This window comes from Erythrolamprus reginae, chromosome 2 (genome assembly GCF_031021105.1).
Source record: "Erythrolamprus reginae isolate rEryReg1 chromosome 2, rEryReg1.hap1, whole genome shotgun sequence".
Lineage (NCBI taxonomy): Eukaryota > Metazoa > Chordata > Lepidosauria > Squamata > Dipsadidae > Erythrolamprus > Erythrolamprus reginae.
Genome location: NC_091951.1, coordinates 139,791,879 through 139,813,758, shown reverse-complemented (window position 1 = coordinate 139,813,758; position 21,880 = coordinate 139,791,879). Strand labels below are relative to the sequence as shown.

The 21,880-nt window shown below is 39.9% G+C and overlaps 1 protein-coding gene across 2 annotated transcripts in view; it reads right to left on the bottom strand.

Annotated features, from left to right (window-relative positions):
• Positions 1-21,880, bottom strand: part of DNAH9 (dynein axonemal heavy chain 9) — a 285,097-nt gene that overhangs the window by 195,141 nt on the left and 68,076 nt on the right. For both annotated transcript variants that reach the window (XM_070739679.1, XM_070739680.1), the window contains 7 exons: positions 20,630-20,768; positions 19,464-19,751; positions 17,417-17,627; positions 13,953-14,080; positions 12,934-13,042; positions 11,592-11,739; positions 3,807-3,981 (listed from right to left, as the gene is read on the bottom strand). In XM_070739679.1, coding sequence (XP_070595780.1) covers positions 3,807-3,981; positions 11,592-11,739; positions 12,934-13,042; positions 13,953-14,080; positions 17,417-17,627; positions 19,464-19,751; positions 20,630-20,768 — 1,198 coding nt within the window. The remainder of the gene's footprint in view (positions 1-3,806; positions 3,982-11,591; positions 11,740-12,933; positions 13,043-13,952; positions 14,081-17,416; positions 17,628-19,463; positions 19,752-20,629; positions 20,769-21,880) is intronic.

Sequence of the window (21,880 nt, the reverse complement as noted above, 5' to 3'; positions counted from 1 at the left end):
GCAAATAATGCATGCAAACCCATTAGGAAAGAAAGAAAAGCTCGGAATTTGGGTGGGAGGAGGAGGAGGAGGAAGAGGAGGAGGACAGTTGCTCCCAAAGGAAGAAGGTGAGATGAGGGGAATCAAAAAAATTCAAAACTTTAAGGCTTTAAAAAAAAAAGAGGGGCTCTGAGGCGGCGAGGATCACACGCCTCCCATACACCCGGTGCGAGGTTGCCTCCCATACACTGCCTCCCATACACTGGCTGCTGCTGCTGTTACCTGCTGCCTCTTCCTTCCCATGCTGAAGGGCTCCCCCCTCCTCTCGCTCGCTCGCTTTGTAGCCAGTGCTTTTCCATCGCTGTGGTGACTCCTCGGCTGCCCAGAGCGAAGGGAGCATTTCTTTTCTCTGGGCGCTGGCAGACGTTTATTCCTTGTCCAAGCGCCCAGAGATATGAAAATGCTTCATTCGCTCTGGACTGCCAAAGCCTCTTTAAACGCCACCGAAAGGCTGCTCTGGCAGCCTAGATGGCTGGGTTTAAAGAGGGAATGGCAGGAAACTGGCCGGGCCTTCGTGCCGCTTTCAAATTTCCTGGGAAATTTTTCTGGGCTCAGTTTCTTAAGTCGAAAATTGTTCTAAATTAGAGGCAAAAGAAATCTTGAACACCTGGTTCTTATCTAGAAAAGTTCTTAAATAAAGGCATTCTTAGGTAGAGGTACCACTGTATATTAATTGGATTTATATGCCACCCTTCTCTGAGGACACGGGGTGGCTTACAACATATAAAAGGAAACAGTGAAATACAATAAATAAATAAAATTAGTTAAAAATAGATAAACTATTCTAAAATCCCAATTTTGTTAAAAAATCAATCATAACTATTCAGACAACAATAACAAATAACATTCATCGGCCAGGGGGCTAATATCTAATCTCCCAAGCCTGGCAACATAAATGAGTCTTAAGTCTCTTGCAGAAGGCGAGGAGGGCGGGGGCAGTGTGAACATTGTAGAGTTGATGGGACCTGGAGAAGGCAGACTCTGTGGGACCTAACCAGTTGCTAGGACTCATACGGCAGATAATAATAATTATTATTATTATTATTATTATTATTATTATTATTATTATTATTATTTATTAGATTTGTATGCCGCCCCTCTCCAAAGACTCGAAGATAATATGGAACTCAAAGAAAAAAAAATATCTATAATAAATAGTATCTTCAACTAATTCAACATTATTAGGTCCCAGTTAGGTCCCACAGAGTGGGCCTTCTCCGGGTCCTGTCAACTAAACAATGTCGTTTGGCGGGACCCAGGGGAAGAGCCTTCTCTGTGGCGGCCCCGGCCCTCTGGAACCAACTCCCCCCAGAGATTAGAATTGCCCCTACCCTCCTTGCCTTTCGTAAGCTCCTTAAAACCCACCTCTCTCGTCAGGCATGGGGGAACTGAGATATTCTTTCCCCCTAGGCTTCTACAATTTATGCATGGTAAGTTTGCATGTATGATTGGTTTTATAACAAAGGTTTTTAGCTGTTTTAGTATTGGATTGTCACATGCTGTTTTTACCACTGTTGTTAGCCGCCCCGAGTTCACGGAGAGGGGCGGCATACAAATCCAATAAATCAATAAATCAATAAATAAATATAAAATCCCCAAAGTAAGAATTGAAAAATTGGATTTGCTCGTATGATTCAATCGTTGAGAGAGGGCTTATGGAATGGTGCAGTGGCCTAGAGATGGAGCTCTCACCTCCCAATCAGGAGACTATAAGTTAGATCCTAGGTAGCGGCAGATATTTCTCTCTCTGGGCACAATGAGAAAATATCTGCAGCGAATTCCACATTGGCAACAGGAAGGGCATCTGGACAGTAGACACTCAGCTCCCTTCAGTTGCCCCAACTCCACCCCAATGCAAGGGATTATGGGATGATTAAAAGACAAAAAAGGCTGAGAGAGGGCTTATGAAAATCCCCTTCTCTTAGTGAGGTGCATGGAGATAGTAGACTTCTCTGTATGGGGATATTTTTCCACAATGCAGAAAACTCTCCTCCCCGGACTATATACAGCCCCTGGTATGCTGTATCTGAAACCAGACCCATTAAAAAAAAACCTAGTATTCATCAGCCTCTGTTGAGAATCAGTGCTTGAATTCTGCTTTTAGTTTTCTGTCTTTTTAACTATCAAATAAGGACCGTTACAAATAGAATGTGCACTTGTAAGTCCCTGAAAAACCAGCTTGGCAGAATTAAACTAATAATGGATAGTTCATACCCTGTTTCCCCGATAGTAAGACACCCCCGATTGTAAGACGTATCGGGGGTTTCAGGGGGGTCGGCTAATATAAGCTGTACCCTGAAAGTAAGACATATGTCTTACTTTCAGGGAAACACGGGGGTATTGCCGGGGGGGAGCCTGATGACGTCGCTTCCAAGCTCCCCGTGTGCCCCTCGCCTTCGCCTCACCGCGGCGCCACCCCCTCTTCCCCGGCTTGGCAAAGCAAAGGACGGCGCTGGTCTGAAGCGAGCCGAGCGGGCGGCGGCTTGCAGCGAAGGCGCTCGTCCCAGCAACCGAGTCCTGCCGAGGCTCGGCTGCAAGCGGCCAGCGAGGCCGACGGCTCCGAGGCGAGCGGCCGGAGCTGCACCCTCCTTCGCCCGCCTCCTTTCCAGCAGGCAGGTGGGGCTGCCCAACTGCGCAGAGCGGCTCCTCCCCTCCAGACACACGCTTCCCCGACACGCGTCTGCGGCTCCACGTGTGCACGCCGCTTGGAGCCCTGAGGTTGAACTTGGAAAAGGGCTCACGAGGCTCCTGTCCCGCGGCTGCCCTTCTGGACTCTGGGGAGATGCCTTCAGGAACGCGACCCTTTCAATTTTTTTCCAATGTAAGACATACCCCGAAAGTAAGACGTAGTGGGGCTTTTGGGGGTAAAAAGAAAGTAAGACACTGTCTTACTTTCGGGGAAACACGGTAGCATCAACCATATGATTTGAACTAATATAGAAAAAATACAGTTCCATTCCAGCTAGCTCATCTATAACATTTTAAGAACTTCTTGTGTAAATCCCATGATACGTGGCATTCAACATCACCTGTAACTGACTTTAACAGAGGCGAAGGCACCATTATATTTTGGTTAGATTGCTTTTAGCAGTTCCAAGTGCATGATAGGACTGTGGTCATCAAGATTTGGAATGCCTTGCTAGGACAAAATAAAAACAACCTCTTGAAGGACTATGTAGGGCACAGAGAGTTTCAGTAATAGTAGACTCCAAATGACTACACATATTTCTTCTATAATAATATTCTTACAAATGGGTAGATTTTAATGCTTTGTTTTTTCTCCATAAGAATCTCTGGATGTTTATGGAGAGTCTCAGTCATCCAGGTCATGGTTGTCTCAAAGGTGCTTTTTCAAGAAGCAAATGGACTTTCTGGTTTAAACAGTTGCCTCTCGAAAAATCACCTTTGGGACAATCTCTGGATATATTTAAGTGGCTTGTGAAGCGGCTCTTGTCAAGAGATATGGCTTCATTCATCATATTAAGCTATCCTCTGGTTTAATTATGGCCAAATACCAAAGATAAACTGAGAGTTTGTGGTTTATAATAGCCAATCATTACTTAAAATGATCTGTCAACCAATTCATTGAGTGCCCAGTTTAATATATGAAGCTGTGGGATCTCTGGTGGAGCTTGGTGATTTTCTTGTAGACTTTTCATTACCAAACTAGATAACATTATCAGCACTCAGAGAGCACCAAATCCAGAAAGGACCCTGCAGTTTAACCCTGAGCTACAAATATTGATTCAGGGAATCACTTTTCTTACCTGATCTTGGAACAGAGCACCACCAAAGGCCCAAATAGCAGCAAATACAAAATAAAGTTCATAGAGATCTTTAGGGCAATCTGGAGGGGTATTCTCCTTGGTGAGGAGGCATTCAAGGAGATAACACAACATCTGAACCATGTTCTGCTCAGGAATGGGAATAATCTTCTTAAATCTATAGTAGAAGAATTGAACACTTGTGAAGTTTAATTGGATTTAGCATGACTGTCATAGAACAATGCAAGCAGATATCACATAAATCCTCTTTTCAACTGTTAACGTTTTTAAAATGTTCATTGTTTATAACTTCCTTATCCACTCCTACAGAGTGGAATAAAATACCATCAGCACATAGCCAAGTAATAACTGTAATCATATATTTGAGTCATTTTAAAATGTTGATCCTCTTAAAAGAATTGAAATGGAGGTCTTGCAAAGGCCTGATCTACCGCAAATGCAGTGAATTCAGAAGTGGTCAAATGAAAAGAATAATGAAACTGATCCTTTTATTTCATATTTTTAATAAGCTTTAGTTAGGTTTACAAGTACAGTGGTACCTCTACCTACAAATGCCTTTACTTATGAACTTTTCTAGATAAGAACTGGGTTTTCAAGATTTTTTTGCCTCTTCTCCAGAACCATTTTCCACTTACAAACCTGAGGTTCCGAAACTATAACTGGGAAAGGGAGAGAGAAGCCTCCAGGGGGCCTCTCTAGGAATCTCCTGGGGGAAAACAGGGCTGGAAAAGGCAGGGAGAAGCCTCTGTGGGGGCTCTCTAGGAATCTCCTGGGAGGAAACAGGGCCTCCACCCTCCCTGTGGTTTCCTCAATTGCACACATTATTTGCTTTTACATTGATTCCTATGGGAAAAATTGCTTCTTCTTACAAACTTTTCTACTTAAGAACCTGGTCACGGAACGAATTAAGTTTGTAAGTAGAGGTACTACTGTATTGTAATTCTATATTTTCCCAAATATATATAACAGATAAATCATTCAAATTTCCATCTCTCAAAGTCTTTAAAACATTAATTATAAATCAAAGGATTTAGGTATTGAGTCATTCTTTGGACTAGACACTCCGGTAAACTGTCTTCCACGCTTCTTTAAATTTGGATTATTGTACAACTTTACTTTTCATGTGATTCTGGTTCAAAATTCAAAAAATATGCCTAGCAACTTCGACTAATAACTCTGCAGCTAGTAAAATATTTATTCATATATTTGTCAAGTGTGTATAGCCACCTGTCTGGGTAGTACACAACAATTGAATAGAAACAACAAATATTAAAAAAAACAGACATAAAAGTAAACAGTAAAAAGTAAAATCTGCATTAAGGGAAAAAACAGGATAAAAAAGAAATATACAAACCCTTAGGAAAAGAGAGGATATAAATGGCCACCTCAATAATGGTGCCATCTAAGTGTGTCTCTGGTACCCTGGGAGCCCTAGTCCCGATAACATAACCAAGTTTTGAGGGACTTCTGGAATATCAAAAAAGATGAACTAATCTGATCTCAGGGCAATAATGTTCCATAAGGAAGGCAACACAATAGAAATGAGGTGTCTCCTGGGATTTGGCAATGTAGATCCCTATGATATACACAGCATGTCTTCTCTGCCAGACTTAATGGAGCAGGCTGATTGGGGGTAAGGCAGTTCCTCAGATATCCTGGTCCCATTCCATGAAAGGCATTAAAAGTTAAAACCAGCATCTTGAATTGGACCCAGAAGCAAACTGGCAACGGTGCAGCTCATAAAACAGGTGTAACACGCACTGCTCTAGGATTATACATAATTGCCCATGCTGCTATGTTGTGTAGTACTTGTATATTACTAATGTAATATCAGTAATAAAGAGAGTACTAAAGTAAGTAAAACTTCGATGATAGATAGAAGATAGAGATAGATAGATAGATAGATAGATAGATAGATAGATAGATAGATAGATAGATAGATGATAGACAGACAGACAGACAGACAGATAAAATACTAGCACTGATTATGTTACTTGATTGATTATGAAATGTCTGCAAGAAAGCAATCAAGCTTAGAAAGCATCAAAGGACCCCATAAATAAAATAAGCTTCTAAATACTCTTTGAAGGACAACCACGTGTAGAGCACAAATATTCCATATAATTCATCTGTGTCATTTTCAGCACTAAAAAAGGTTTTTAATTATCTTTTCTAACTGTACAAGATTAAAATATCTACGTATTTTGTTGTTGTTGTTGTTGTTGAAATAGTAGATCTGTGTCTTAAATGTGTCCCAAAAGGTTAACTTAGTAACTGTGAGAGGGATCTTGGAGTCCTAGTGGTCAACCATTTAAATATGAGCCAGCAGTGTGCAGCAGCTGCCAAAAAAGCCAACACAGTTCTAGGCTGCATCAACAGAGGGATAGAATCAAGATCACGTGAAGTGTTAATACCACTTTATAATGCCTTGGTAAGGCCACACTTGGAATACTGCATAAAGGTTTGGTCACCACAATGCAAAAAGGATGTTGAGATTCTAGAAAAAGTGCAGAGAAGAGTGACAAAGATGATTAGGGGAATGGAGGCTAAAACATATGAAGAACGGTTGCAAGTACTGGGCATGGCTAGTTTAATGAAAAGAAGGACCAGGGGAAACATGATAGCAGTGTTCCAATATCTCAGGGGTTGCCACAAAAAGAGGGATTCAACCTATTCTCCAAAGCACCTGAGGGTAGAACAAGAAGCAATGGGTGGAAACTAAACAAGGAGAGAAGTAAATTAGAACCAAGGAGAAATTTCCTGACAGTTAGAACAATTAATGAGTGGAATAACCTGCTTCCAGACGTTGTGAATGCCCCAACACTGGACGTTTTTAAGCAGATGTTGGATAACCATCTGTCTGAAATAGTGTAGGGTTTCCTGCTTAAGCAGGGGGTTGGACTAGAAGACCTCCAAGGTCCCTTCCAACTCTGTTGTTGTTGTTGTTGTTGTACTCTGGTATTTCTGGGATTAAGTTATGCATAGGTTTTAAACAGCAAAATTAAACTCATTGGGGAATCTCTGAATTAACTAACACCAACTTGACACTCTAAAGCAGGAGGATTTTTAAAAAATAAATAACTTAGTCTAGAATAGTTTTAGTACATTTCTATTGTTGGATTTAAAAAAAAAAATTGCATGTCTTAAATTCTGTAATGTATTACATTACTTCCAGTTTTTCTGTCTCACTGAGGATCCAGGTTTAGATTGAATTCACCAAAAAGAGTTAATGACAGAGGGGCAGCATACAAATCTAATAAATAAATAAAATAATTTTGAAAAAAATCTATGGACTATTTCAGAAGTGTTCTTAGTGGGGCCATAAAAAGCAATGTCACCAGCTATCTGCATTAAAAAAAGATTTTGTTTCCACAACAAAATACTCATCTTCCACATCAACTTTAGAGTCACTATTAAAGTTAACAGATATCCCACAACTTTTATTCGATACCTGCTAATAGAGGTTTATCCAGTTCAGTTCCCAGTTCTCAAGAAAAGCTGCTCATCTAGGATTTCCTATTTTTCCAGCTTGTTACAAATGTGTTTGTTCTGGGTTTTTTTAAAATCTAAGTCATTTTATATTCCAGTTGATTACTTAAGTGTCATGTCTCCATGTAAATAAAATATTTTTCAAGGTCAATCTCCCAACATTACAGACATACTGTATTAAGTTTGGTAAGCACCACATACATTAAAAGGAGAAGCTTTAAGTAATGAATATGGATCAAATTAAAAAAACATAAAACAAAAAGTGTCAAAATTAGGAAGATACCCTGCCCAACTATCATTAACGATTAAAAAGAAAAAAAACCATCTTAAACCTTTAGTTTGACTTGGGTATTGCTGATGCGTACACAAGCATGGGGGATGAGAGAGGAAGACAGAGAACGGGAGAAATACACATTCATCCTGCGTTGGTAATAAAGACATAGGAATGCAAGCTTCTATATTCATACAGCAGTAACAATTTTTGAAAGAAAGAAAAAGAAAACACAAGCTTGTTACTTATCAGACAAGTGCAGAGCCTCTAAAAAAATCCACAGCAGCAGATGGGCTTTTAAATCTTTTGATCTCTTCGGGAGAAAGGCAGAAGATTGCTGGGTACAAAAAAAGTATTTCGCATTCTTGTTCCTTGCTAATTACGTGCCAAAGCAAAGCCTCTTCTTAAATTTGACATTTATGATGGAAGGTACAGAGAATCATTATTTAATATTTATGATATTTCATAAATCTATTAAGTGGTTAGAAGGTGGTCTCTGGTGCCGGACTTCAGAAATTTAGCAATTAGAGGGGCAGATGTCCATGAGGGATTGTCTCTTGTTTTTCATCTGTAGGCAGCCAATATTTCAAGTTTAATGTCAGCTGGCAGTAAGATTTGCTGAAAACATTCTTCCAGGTAAAAGAACAATAGCTTATATTCCTCTACATCAGTGTTTTTCAACCAGTGTGCCGTGGCACACTAGTGTGCCGTGGCACACTAGTGTGCCGTGAGACATGGTCAGGTGTGCCGCGAAGCTCAGAGAGAGAAAGAAAACAAGAGAGAAAGAAAGAAAGAGAGAGAGAGAGAAAGAAAGCAAGAGAGAGAAAGAGAGAGAGAAAGCAAGAGAGAGAGAAAGCAAGAGAGAGAAAGAGAGAGAGAAAAAGAAAGAAAGAGAGGGAGGGAAGGTGGGAGAGAGAAAGACATGGAGGTAGGTAGGGAGAAAGAGAACAAAAAAGAGAGGAAGGAAGGAAGAGAGAAAGAAAGAGGGATGGAGAGAGAGAAAAAAGAAGAAGGGAGAGAAAGAGAGACGGAAAGAGAAATAGAGCGAAAGGGAGGAAGAGAGAGAGAAAAAATTGTCCAAACTTTTTTGAGGCCCCCCCCCCCCCCTCAATGTGCCCCGGGGTTTTGTAAATGTAAAAAATGTGCCATGGCTCAAAAAAGGTTGAAAATCACTGCTCTACATCTTGAGGTAGAGTATTTCTTTTTAAGATGCTTCTTATCAAATATCCTTGAGCTTTAAATCACAGAATTTGCAAATGTGCAATGAAATTTTTCCTTTACATCTAAAATGCTAAATCTGGTTTCATGAAAAGTAACAATTTTCTTCCAAAGCTTTGTCAAATTTAATAACTTGGGCTTTCATAGTTTTAAATTCCCCATGGATCTCTGATATACCAGAATCCAGGCTCATAAATTTATTTGTTTGTTTGTTTGTTTGTTTATTTGTTTATTTGTTTATTTGTTTATTTGTTTATTTGTTTATTTGTTTATTCAATTTTTATGCCACCCTTCTCCTTAGACTCAGGGCGGCTTACAACATGTTAGCAATAACACTTTTTAACAGAGCCAGCATATTGCCCCCACAATCCGGGTCCTGATTTTACCCATCTCAGAAGGATGGAAGGCTGAGTCAACCTGAGCCGGTGATGAGATTTGAACTGCTGACCTACAGATCTACAGTCAGCTTCAGTGGCCTGCAGTACAACATTCTACCTGCTGTGCCACCCCAGCTCATATACAATCCATCCATTTAGGAGTTAAACAAAGGTTCACTTTTTATTCAAAGCTCATTATTTCTTCTTGTGAAAGTAGTGGTACATTTGGGGTTAATATAGCTCTGTCTTATCCCACAATCAGGGGAAGCATTTATGATGCCATCCACTCTGTGAAGTGCAACAAATTGCATCACTCATTCAACTTTCTTCCCTCCCCATCATCAGTAGAGTTCTTTGGGATGATTGAGAGAGAGAGACCCATCTTCATCATTTTATGAGACACCAAAGAGTTGTAAGAATTTACCTATAGATTACTCACCAATGTGTGAGCAATTTTGTTGAAAGGATTGGAGCAAGATAAAACTGCTTAACTGCTTAAGCAACCATCAAAACCAAAAGTTCACAAAACAGCTTTTTTAATGTGAAGCAGAAGTACATACTTCATGAAGGTCCCCCCACATATTTGAGATCACAGAAATGAGAGAGGCATTTTTATGCTCTTGTCTCAGGCAGGAAAATATAATTTATCAGACCTGTCACTCCATCTTCAGAAGTTAGCTCAAGTTGTAAATTCCTGAGGATTACTCATTCCCCTATGAATAAGTCTTCAAACAAACAATAGGTGTGCTACTGTATGGGATTTCCATGGTATTACTTTATTACATGAATAGACTCTAAATAAGTGGTGCAATGCCTTTTTCTGTCTTAAGATGAGCACAGCTATAGAAAATTCTAACTCTTGTCTGCCATCTAGTGGCGTTCTCTCCCTCTCCCTCCCTCCCTCTCTTTCTCTCTCTGTCTCTCTGTCTCTCTCTGTGTCTCTTCCTCCCTCCCTATTTTCAACTCAGCTCTGATCACCCCGTTCCTTTTTGTTTTTACCAGAGGAAAGGAACAATCTCTCCAATCCATAAGGTTAACACTGAATTCAAACAAGAAATTAACTGCAGAAAATTATTAATGGTTAACCTCATTCATTCATTCATTCATTCATTGGATTTGTATGCCGCCCCTCTCTGAGGACTCGGGGCAGCTCACAACATAATAAAAACAGTATACAATATGAAGTCTAAAATCCAATTAATATAATTAACTACCGTATTTTTCGGTGTATAAGACGCACCTTTTTCCTCCCTAAAAGAGGCTGATAATTAGGGTGTGTCTTATACTCTGAATGTAGCTCTCCCTCCCTCCAACCCTAATTAGCTGCTAACGATATTCCCAGCTCTTACCTTGCAGGCTCTTTCATTGTTTCTCTCTGTGAAGAATGTTTTCCAAGCCCTAAGTCTTTGCAGGGTTTTTTCCATTACTCTAACTTGCTCCAAGAAATTTCTTTCCAGTCCTAACCAGGTGCTAACGATGTTCCCAGCTCTTACTGCTTGAAAGCTTTCCCACTGTTATTTCTGCAAAGAATGTTTTCCAAACCCTGTCTTTAATTTTTTCCCCCCATTCTCTATTTGCTCCAAATGTTTCTTTCCAGCCCTAACCAGGTGCTAACAATGTTCCCAGCTCTTACCGACTTGCAAGCTCTTTCATTGTTACTCTCTGCTAAAAATAATATTTTCCAAGCACTAAGTCTTTGCGGGGGGTTTTCCATTGCTTTACTTGCTTGGACTGTTTCTTTCCAGATGCTAATGATATTCCCAGCTCTTACTGGCTTGCAAGCTCTTTCATTGTTACTGTCTCAGAGTAAAGTTTTTTTTAAGCCCTTAACCAGGGGATAAAATAATGTGCTGAAGCTGACCAGACTAAGTACCCTAGCCAGATGAATACCTAATAAGCAGATACTTTTCCCTATTTTCCTCCCCAAAAACTAAGGTGCATCTTATATGGTACTCTAAAAACCCTGGAACATTAAAAAGCATTCATTCACTTTCAACAACAAGCATATTTCGCACTCGTCAGCCAGAAACTAGGATCTAGTAACCCCAAGCCTGGCAGCATAGATGGGTTTTCAAGTTCTTACGCAAGGCAAGGAGGGTGGGGGCAGTACGGATCTCTGGGGGGAGTGATTCCAGAGGGCCGGGGCCCCCACAGAAAAGGCTTTTCCTCTAGGCCCTGCCAAGTGACATTGTCTAGTTGACAGGACCTGGACAAGGCCAACTTTGTGAGACCTAACCAGTCTCTGGGACTCATGTGGCAGAAGGCAGTCCCGCAAGTAATCTGGTCCATGCCATGTAGGGCTATTAGGAAACATTTGCAAATATGTGCTTCTTAACACTTATCATCACTTAATAAAAGCTCATGCTAAATGCAAAGCATTTAGAACTCTGTCCTAATTCTGTTTTACCATACCTGGTTCGAAGTGTATCCAGACAAATTGGCAAATACTTGTCAAACAAAATGGTCAAGTTAGCTCGTTCTGACTGAGTTTCTCTTCTGTCAATCCAGCTACTCACTGGGGGATTCCAGCCTAGATCAGCTGGGTTGATATAAAGGATCCCTGAAGATGTAAAATAGTGGTGTTAGTCTAGAATTTCTACATCTAACTTACTGTAGAAAGTTCCCTACAAGTTAAACCTACTTCCTGGTGATTTCGTGCATATGTCCATGTTGTTTCTCTAACAAAACAATGGAAATGGGTAGCTAATGCCTACTTCTAGGATATATATTTTTCCAACCTTGTATATAGCCCTGAGATTTCACATGTACTTCCATCTGAATACTAACTGGCTTTGATCCTGTTTTAAAAAAGTCATCTAGATGCTACCGCATAAGAAGACAAAAAGACTAAAATGTAATACATTTTGTGCCAAACTCTTAACTCGTTTAAACCTAGTGCCTGCCCACTAGGTGGGTTTGAATATATAGTAATTACCATAATCTTACAGAGGGACTGCCTATGCGCAGGCATTGGCTTGTTTGGGAACTTGGATTTATGATCTAAAACTAAAGTAGGAACCTAGAGTTGGATACTAGGTAAAACATATCTGGGGTCACTTTTGCTTTAAACCAAGCAAATCTGAAAGGCGTAGATTTTAATACAAAGGCTCCCTTGGTACGGGTGCAGATACCTAGATAAGTGCTACAATTTGTGATAAAACTCACTAGGCAAGACTTGCAGTATTCAATCTTATCTACCATACCAAAAAGAAACATGTAGCCCAGAACAAGTACTGGAGGCAGCTGGGAGAGATCAGCAAAATCAAGATGGCAGCTACAATCACATAATCCACCCCACTTTTTTACATGCATCACCTCCTTGTGAATATCCTAACAAGTACATATACCAAAACAAAAACAAAAACCCCTAGACAAATCAGACTTGGCAATCACATTGTTGTTAAGTGTAATAAGCTTGGATAAAAAGCATTATATTCTTAAACACTGCATTCTTAAGCATGGCTCATAGTTTAATACAAAGCTCTAATTGCCTCTGGGCACAAATTTCTCTGAATGCAGTTCTAAAGAAAAATATATTCTTTAGTCTAACCTTCTCTTATCAGGTGACTAGCAATGGAGTTTAATCCATTGAGCAGCATATATACTACTCTATCATGACAGTGATTGATGCCTAGCATAGTCAGTTCCTATGTAAGATTATGGCAGTTATAACATTTCTAGATTTCCTAGAGTTAAGCCATATTTTGCCATGTTTAAGGATAAAGGTGCCTTCTTTCTTTCCTCTGTCAACTACCTGCTCGAGATACAGTGGCTGGAGTGGCAGTCCGTAGGTGACTGATCTCAAACAGAAGCCTCATGGTGGGGTTGAGCGGGATCCGTTCGTTGCTTGCTAGTGTTAATACCTGCAAAAGAAGGCATCCAGGTTGGAAATTCAATATACAATGTGACCCACAGAAAGCCCTTGGAAGAAAGAGTATAAAATGTACACCTCACATTTTATTTCTCCAAAAGAGGGCTCACTAAAATGTCTTATGAGCAAGGCAAAGCAATGTTAAATTAAATGAGGTATGAAATCAGTTTATTTAAAGGAATGTGCTCTTAAATTAGCAATGGAAGAAAACCTGACCCTTCAGCAGGGAAATCCCACTTTAGAAAACATTCTTACCACATATGCTTAAGAAGGAAATGGAACATGTTAAAGGGGCCAAAATAGCTGAGCTTCAAGGGAACGTTCCTACAATTTTCCCCAAATCTATCATAGTTTAAAAGGCATTGAATAGCAACTTGAATTCATTCAGAAAATGGCCAGGAAGTTATATCTGGTAGAATAAAGGGATGATCTAACCCTAGCAGCTCATAACATTTTAACAGCAACAATATTTTGTACTGATTCTCAAAGGCAGCTCAATATAGATAATAAATCAGAGGCATCTGCACTGGGAGTTGAAAAGAGACAAGATGGCAGCTTTGCTTAGAGAACTGAAGGCCTGCCCACATTGCACATTCCCTGTAGAAATCCTATTGACAACACTTCCATTGCTCTAGCAGTAAATGACAGAAGCAGAAACACTTCTGCTGTTTACAAGGGTCACAGAAAGAATATGTATCATTTTCAGAACTATTTCCCAAAGGAAAGGGGTACGTAACATTATTTCAGAATATTCTTCTGAAAAGTCAAGGTAGGTTTTTGAAAACTAAGATAAACATTATCTGGTTTAATCCATTGTGACAAAAATCGCTATAAAGATTATCCATAGCTACATATCCATCCTACATTTAAAAATATTTATTACCATTGAACTTGTCTTTTACCTTATTGTCATCCATGACAGTGTTGAGAGATTCAATCCACATTGGATCAATATCACCATCCAACACAATCCATTTGGTGCCATCATGTGTAACGTTGGCTAAATCTCGCATAATCGATGAGAACAATCCTAAAGACATCACAGGCATCTTTTCTACTCTTAATAGTAACTCACAAAGGTTTTAATCAACATACATGCATGCAAATGAGCAAAATAAAACCAGATGCAGCTAATTTAATCGGGTAATTAAAAACAACAGGGTATGGATAGAATTGCATTCAGAAGTAAATGAAGAATTATTATCAAATAAATAATAAATGATATCATTGAAAAAAATCTTACATTAATTTACACAGATGAAACATATAGAGCAATAAAAACTACCATAGACACTCTTATTAAGAAAAAAAAAGGAAAGTAAAAAAGAACTATGGTTTTGAAAAGGATTTTGCTAATACTTTACTCATTCTCCCTAATTTTTCAACTCAATATTATTTTCATGAAAAGAACATAAATACAGTCAAATGTTCACACATTCATAACTCTGAAAAATAACAATGTTATTAGCACACAATCGTATTTTTCTTTTCCACTGTGAGGGATTTCTCTGAAAAAATACTTTGTAAGTGCAGGTGTATTTTAAATACTCATACTTTAAAATATTGATTGATTGATTCAATTTGTATAGCCTACCATTTCAAACAAGTGACTCGGGGCAGTAAAAACACCTTAGTATCAGGATAGCCATGAAATATGTATATATAAAATCCTGTCCTCTAAACTGTTTCAGCATCTTAGGAACAAAGTACTGTATATTGACTTTTCAAAAATAAAGCCTTTGCTTAGAAAAAGATTTGAGGACATTGTTGTGGCCCATCCGCATCCCGCGCAGCTGGTCACGGATCCCAAGGATTGAGAGACGGGTGTGGACTGCTACCCTAAGCCCGTGTATCTGGCACCTGAGTCCGATAGTGAGGAGGTCCGAGAGGATGTGGTGTCAGAGGCTAAAAGCCAACCAGGGCCTTCTGCACCTCCTGAGATGCACATGAGTGACTCAGGAGAAGAGGAGGAGCATCTTATTGATGCTAAGGCATGCAGAGCTGCCAGAAGGCAGGAGTGGCTAAGCAAGAGGTGGTTTCTGTGTGAATAGATCTGTAGAACAATTGGCCACATCCTTAGATTATTTAAGGCTTAGCCATGTGACACTTCAGTGTGGAAGTCAACTTTCATTATATTCCAGCTGTTCGCTCAGATTTTTCTCTTTGGATATTATTGTTTCAATGATGAATTACCGTATTTTTTAGAATATAAGATGCACCAGAATATAAGACGCACCTAGATTTTAGAGGTGCAAAACAAGAAAAAAAGTATTCTGAACCAAATGGTGCAGTAATATATTATTTAGTATAATACCAGTGTAGCAGAATACTTTTTACAAACATGTATACTTTTTACAACCATGGACAATTTTTACAAACTTCAAACTTGACAGCTTTAAGACTTGAGGACCAACTCCCAAAAGTTGAAGTTCATTAGTCTTAAAGCTGTCAAGTTTGAAAACCCCTGGGTTAGGGATTAGGGGTTGAAGGGTCTTCAAACCTGGCAACTTTAAGACTTGTGGACTTCAATTCCCAGAATCCTCCAGTCATACTAGCTCAGGAATGGGAGTTGAAGTTCATTAGTCTTAAAGCTATCAAGTTTGAAAACCCCTGGGTTAGGGATTAGGGTGCACTGCAAGGGTATTCAAACTTCCTGAGCTAGTCCTCCTCTAACTGTGGCTACTTTGCTCTTTAAACTTTTTAGCTCTATTTACAAAGAGCCATAAAGATTATCACCAGAGGTTCAGGAAAGTGGGGAGGACAAATTTACAGTCTTTTGAGAAGGAGGGAAGGAAGGAAAGAGGACCTGCTTATCTCTCCCACCCCACCCCCCGCCCCTACTTGCAGAAAATATCGAAAATGATCTAACAGGAATAGTATCTCCTTCTGTAGTCAGGGCAAAGCTGGGGGTTGCTTTAGTCCGATCTCACTCTGGGAAAGAGAGACGGAAGTCCAGATCGCTTTAATACTAGAGAGGTTGGTGAAAGAAACAATGCTGAATTCAGGTTTCTTTCATTGTGATAATTTGAAAGGGAGGTGAAGTTTCTGTGCACATGCGTTGTGTCTCTCTTTTCATTCTACTTTGGGCAGCCAGTGACGTGGGCGGCGCTAGGCTACTCAGTGATAGAAATGAAGAAAATGTGCATTAGCTACCCTACAAGGAGGCTGCTTAGGAGGCTTTGCATAATGATACAAACCCTTCACCCTTCTGTCCTCTTTCTCTCTCTCTCCTCTCTCTCTCTCTCTTTCTCTCTCTCTCTCTCACACACACACACACACATACACAAACACACAAACACCCACGGCAGAGTCTGGCACTCGGACCATGCAGGGAAAGCGCAGGGAGAACAGCTTCTCCCGTCCTTTCCAGAAAGCGTCTCTGCTGATCGGGGGCATGGGGGGGTGAGCATTCCCCCAAAGCCTTTAGTTGCAGCTGAGTGTTTGCCCTTTGAAGCTGCCTGCTTTCCTTCTCTCCCACCCCCACGCCCCCACTGCTCCTCCATGTTGCTGTCCTCAAAGGCTGATTGGAGCACACTAACCTCCACCCCAGGCACTGGAAATTAAGCCTTGCATTTTCTCTGGTGAAGCTGCCTTTTCGATTGCTAACTTCACTATCTTCCCCTTCCTTTCCGATTGGCGGTTGGATCAATCTCCTGGAATACTGCCAATCAGCTGTCTGTTGCCACCAACTGCGGCTATTACCACTGTCCCGCCAACCTCCTTCTCCCTCCCCAGGTACAGCATTCGGTATGTAGGACGCAACCAGTTTTTGACCCTCTTTTGGCGGGGGGTATACTCAGTACAAACTGGCAAGTTGGACTAATTATCTGAGTGAGTCAGTGAATGAAATTTGTGTGATCAAAGAAATGGTTTGTTTTGGTTTCTGTTTGGACTCTGGTCTGTTGTGGGAACTCTAATTAGTAGCTGACACTGAAAAGACTTATTACCTGATTTTTGCTGAACTTTTCAATCCAACTCTCACTGCTCCTAAAATGTTAGAATTAAATACTTAAATTCTGCAAAATTAGTGAGGGGGTCTATTTCCTGGGGAGCTCATCACAGGGACAGAACAAACACCTTCTATGTATGCTTGGGAGGCTTCTGTGTTGTTATTATTTGTTCCTGACACAACAGATCTGAACACAGCAGAGACCATTTATAACATAACTGCATACCCTCTGTATGGCCATAGTTAATAACATGGACTATTTCCTAGATGTCTTTCAATCATACTTTGAAACTCTTCTGTTCTAAAACTTAAAGCAAACACTTAGAAGTCGGATTTTGGTAATTGTTTTTGTGATTTGGCAAGTTTAATGAACAAATAACCCTTTTATTGGATTTCAATGCACAGCCGTGACCTTACCATCTTTCCATTCTCTGGTAGTTGGATTGATGATGCCAAAGAGTTCATCATTGGTCACTGCTTTTGGATTGAGGTCTGCCCAAACAGGTCTCCGTTTCATGATATGGTAAGTCTTGTTCAGAGATTTCAGCACTTGTGACTTTCCTGTGCCTGCGTTGCCCACTACGAAGACAGAGTGTCGAACAGCAAGGAGCTCTTCAAGCTGTACTACCTTGAGTAAGAAGCCAATGAGAAAAAAACACCACATTGTGGTCACTTATTACTTGTTATGCAGACAAGCACAATGTGTACACTTCAAAAGAAACTGAACAGATAAATTCCACAAGACAAAAGCAGAGCAGGATGTAACAAAAATAGGTAAGAAAAACCATGCCAGAATAGTCGGAAGTGGGGGGACACGTCCACTATTTGGTGGGCCAATCACTAGCATTTTACTTATTCTCCATGAATGTGTCTAATTCCCTTTAAAGGTTTACTAAGCTGACAATAGAAAATTCTACAAGTTAACTCTGTGTTGCATAAATAACATCATTTTCTTTTTCCTGATTCTCTTAGTGCTTAAACTTTATATGAGATTTAGAATGCTGTCTTCATGTTTTAATTTTTATCATTTTCATATCCCCTTTTAGTTTCTTTTACTATGTTAAGGGATACAAAGCATTGGAATGGTTCCTTGAGAAGGAGTTCATTCTGTTTGCCATTTTCCAATATTTAGCAGACCTACCATAACCTCTTTGAGGAATAAAATTGGGAGATATTGAATTTAAATCCTGCCTTAGCCATGAAAGACAGCTGGATGATCTTGGGCCCATTATTTTATCTCAGTCCAACCAACTTCGCAGGTTGATGTTGTGGGCCAAATAGGAGGAGGAAGGAGTATTAGATATAGTGGCCTCCTCGAGTTATTTGTAATAAAGGAGGGATACAAATAAATAAACATTTCAACATTTTTACATTGCAGAATTCTAGAAAAAAAATAGAATTTGCTTTCAATTCTTTCCTAATGTTCATAAAGAAATAATATCATATCTCAAGACCTAAAATGGTCACCTAACATCAAAAACATCATTAAAAAAGCACAACAAAGAATGTTCTTTCTGCGCCAGCTCAAGAAGCTCAAACTGCCCAAGGAGCTGCTGATACAGTTCTAGAGAGGAATCATTGAGTCTGTCATCTGCACCTCTATAACTGTCTGGTTTGGTGCTGCAACCCAACAGGACTGACACAGACTTCAGAGGACAATCAGAACTGCAGAAAAAGCAATTGCTGCCAACCTGCCTTTCATTGAGGCATATGTATACTGCACGAGTCAAAAAGGGGGCGGGGAAAATATTTACTGACCCCTCACATCCTGGACACAAACTGTTTCAACTCCTACCCTCAAAACGTCGCTACAGAGCACTGCACACCAAGACAACTAGACACAAGAACAGTTTTTTTCCGAACGCCATCACTCTACTAAACAAATAATTCCCTCAACACTGTCAGACTTTCTACTAAATCTGCACTTCTATTCTACTAGTTAGTTTTCTCATCATTCCTATCACCCATTTCCTCCCATGTTGACTGTATGACTGTAACTTGTTGCTTATATCCTAAGATTTTTATTAATATTGCTTCTTCATTGCTTATTTGACCCCTATGACAATCATTAAGTGTTGTACCACATGATTCTTGACAAATGTATATTTTATTTTATGTATGCTGAGAGCATATGCACCAAGAGAAATTACTTGTGTGTCCAATCACACGTGGCCAATAAAATTCTATTCTATTCTAGTGAAACATTATGGGGCAAAAAGTGAAAAATCTGAAGAACTATCAATGCAAAATACTACATCAATGATTAATAATTAAATGCTTCCATTAAATGCATGCATGCATGCATGCATGCATACATACATACATACATACATACATACATACATACATACATACATTCCCTTTTAAAGTAGACAAAAGAAACTACTCTCTCTCAAAAAAGTAAGAAAATAAAGGCATTCTGCATACAGTCTGAAAGCTAAATGAATGAAAGTCACCGTCTTACTTTGAGTACAAAGTTGTCCTCCGGTTGAAGTTTGAGTTCCAGCACAGCTTGTTTTACAAAGGATTCAAAATTGAGGTCTCGTTTTCTTGGAACATCCAAAGCAGGAAACAGGTCTCCAATCAGACCCATGAATACTGGCATGTCATCGGTCACAATCTTTGGAATGTTAAAGTCCCGGAGAGAGCGCATCAGCACCTGATCTTCAGGACGGTCTGGGTCTCCTCTCTTGAGGGACCCAGCTACAACCAAGACTGATTTGATTGCACGTAATCCCCAGTCATAATGATCCTTATAAGGAGGAGAAAAGAGAGAAGAGGATAATTCATTTCAACTCATACACACACCATGCTTGAAGGTAAATATCTCTGCATATCTCCGCATCCAGAAACCAATACTGTAATATCCTTGCCTTGATCCTCAATTTCCTGTTGAAAGGACCTAAAACCCAAACTTTCTTGTAATCAGTCTGGAATTATCAAGGTTAAGGAAGTGATATCATGAGACAACTGGTATACAGTGTTCCCTCGATTTTCGCGAGTTCGAACTTCGCGAAAAGTCTATACCACGGTTTTTCAAAAATATTAATTAAAAAATACTTTGCGGTTTTTTTCCCCTATACCACGGTTTTAACTGCCCGATGATGTCATATGTCATCACCAAACTTTCGTCCACCTTTAATAAATATTTTTTTAAAATAAACTTTAATAAAGAAACATGGTGAGTAATAATCTAAATGGTTGCTAAGGGAATGGGAAATTGCAATTTAGGGGTTTAAAGTGTTAAGGGATGGCTTGTGATACTGTTCATAGTCAAAAATAGTGTATTTACTTCCGCATCTCTACTTTGTGGAAATTCAACTTTCGCGGGCGGTCTTGGAACGCATCCCCCGCGAAAATCAAGGGAACACTGTAATGGACTTGATAAGAAATGTCAAAAATTAATACTGTGCCTGGAAGATCCTAATTCCACAAACAGCAAGAGTAAAATCCACATCCCCTGCACCTTAGTTATTTGGTAAATTCAGATAGGACTAAAAACAAGGAGAACAATTGTTCCTACTTTATATTCCAGAATGCTAAACGTATTCATAATGTATCACTGAAGTCATTCTCAGAGCTAAAAATTTGTCTACATCTGATACGATGTAATTATTTAAATCTACTTACCTGCTTGGAAAGAAGTTCTTTACATAACTGATAAAGGGTAATGAACTTCCTAGCTAATAACCGGGCTTCAATAAATCCTTCAGCCACCAGCATGATTTCACAGATCAGCTCAAAATCTGGCACAACCATTGCACAGGGTCTAGAAGAAAAAGAGTCCATAAAATGCACCAGGAAAGTGCCTTATACAATTCCAAAATGTTTACCCATGCCCGAGTACTCACACCCATAATTCAGTGCCTGGGGAGGGCAAAATCAGTTTCCCTTGCCCCCCAGAGGCCCTCTGGAGGCCAGAAACAGCCTGTTTTCCAAATTCTGGTGGGCCCGGTAAGCTTGTGTTTCGCTCTCCCCAGGCTCAAAGGCTTCCTTAGACCTGAGGGAGGGTAAAATGCCCTCCCCATCCCCCAAAGGCTCTTTGGAAGCCAAAAACAACCTCCCAGAGCCTCTGTGCAAGCCAAAAACCAGCTGGCTAACACACACATACACATTGGACCTGAAGTAGGGCAACAGCTTGTGTGCCAGCAGATATGGCTTCGCGTGCCACCTGTGGCACCTGTGCCATAGGTTCACCATCACTGTTCTATAACTTTCTCCATGCAAATATTAAACAAACTAAACTTAAAGTAAGTCTTGACAAATTAACAATACTTCCCCAGACCTGCTGTAGTAGTATTTAAAACTATTCATCCAGTCTCACATATCTAGAGTTCAAATAACAGTATAATTTCTTCAAGGTTAAGTAAAGGTAAATACTATGTTCTATGATGTTATCACATAAAACTATCAGAGAAAATTGGAAGGGAACTTACAGATCTTTTTTTTTCCCTTACAGTCCTGGAGGGGAATGTATGCAATGGTGGACCAAAGAAGTATATAGAAGATATGCATATGCTGCAAAAGGCTGAGGGCTGTGTTGAGTTTTGGGGTACTCTTTGTATCACTGGATTCTGTGGAAGCAGTTTGCTATGACTATTTGGAGGTCACAATATGAAAGACCTCCAGGGATGAATTGTTCCAGTATGATGAAAAAGAACAGGATTTGGAGTTGGTTTCCTATCTTCATTTGCAAACCTTGCCTCTTTGCTGTCAGTATTGAAGGCCATCCCAATATTTCTCAATGAGAAAGGTGGCCAAGGAAAACTATACAGTAACCATTTTATGGACTTCTCCAACCAAATGATAGGACCACCTCTGAAGGTTAGTGATTGGAGATATAGTAACTGGCAGTGAGGCAATCTAAACAGTATTGGGTAT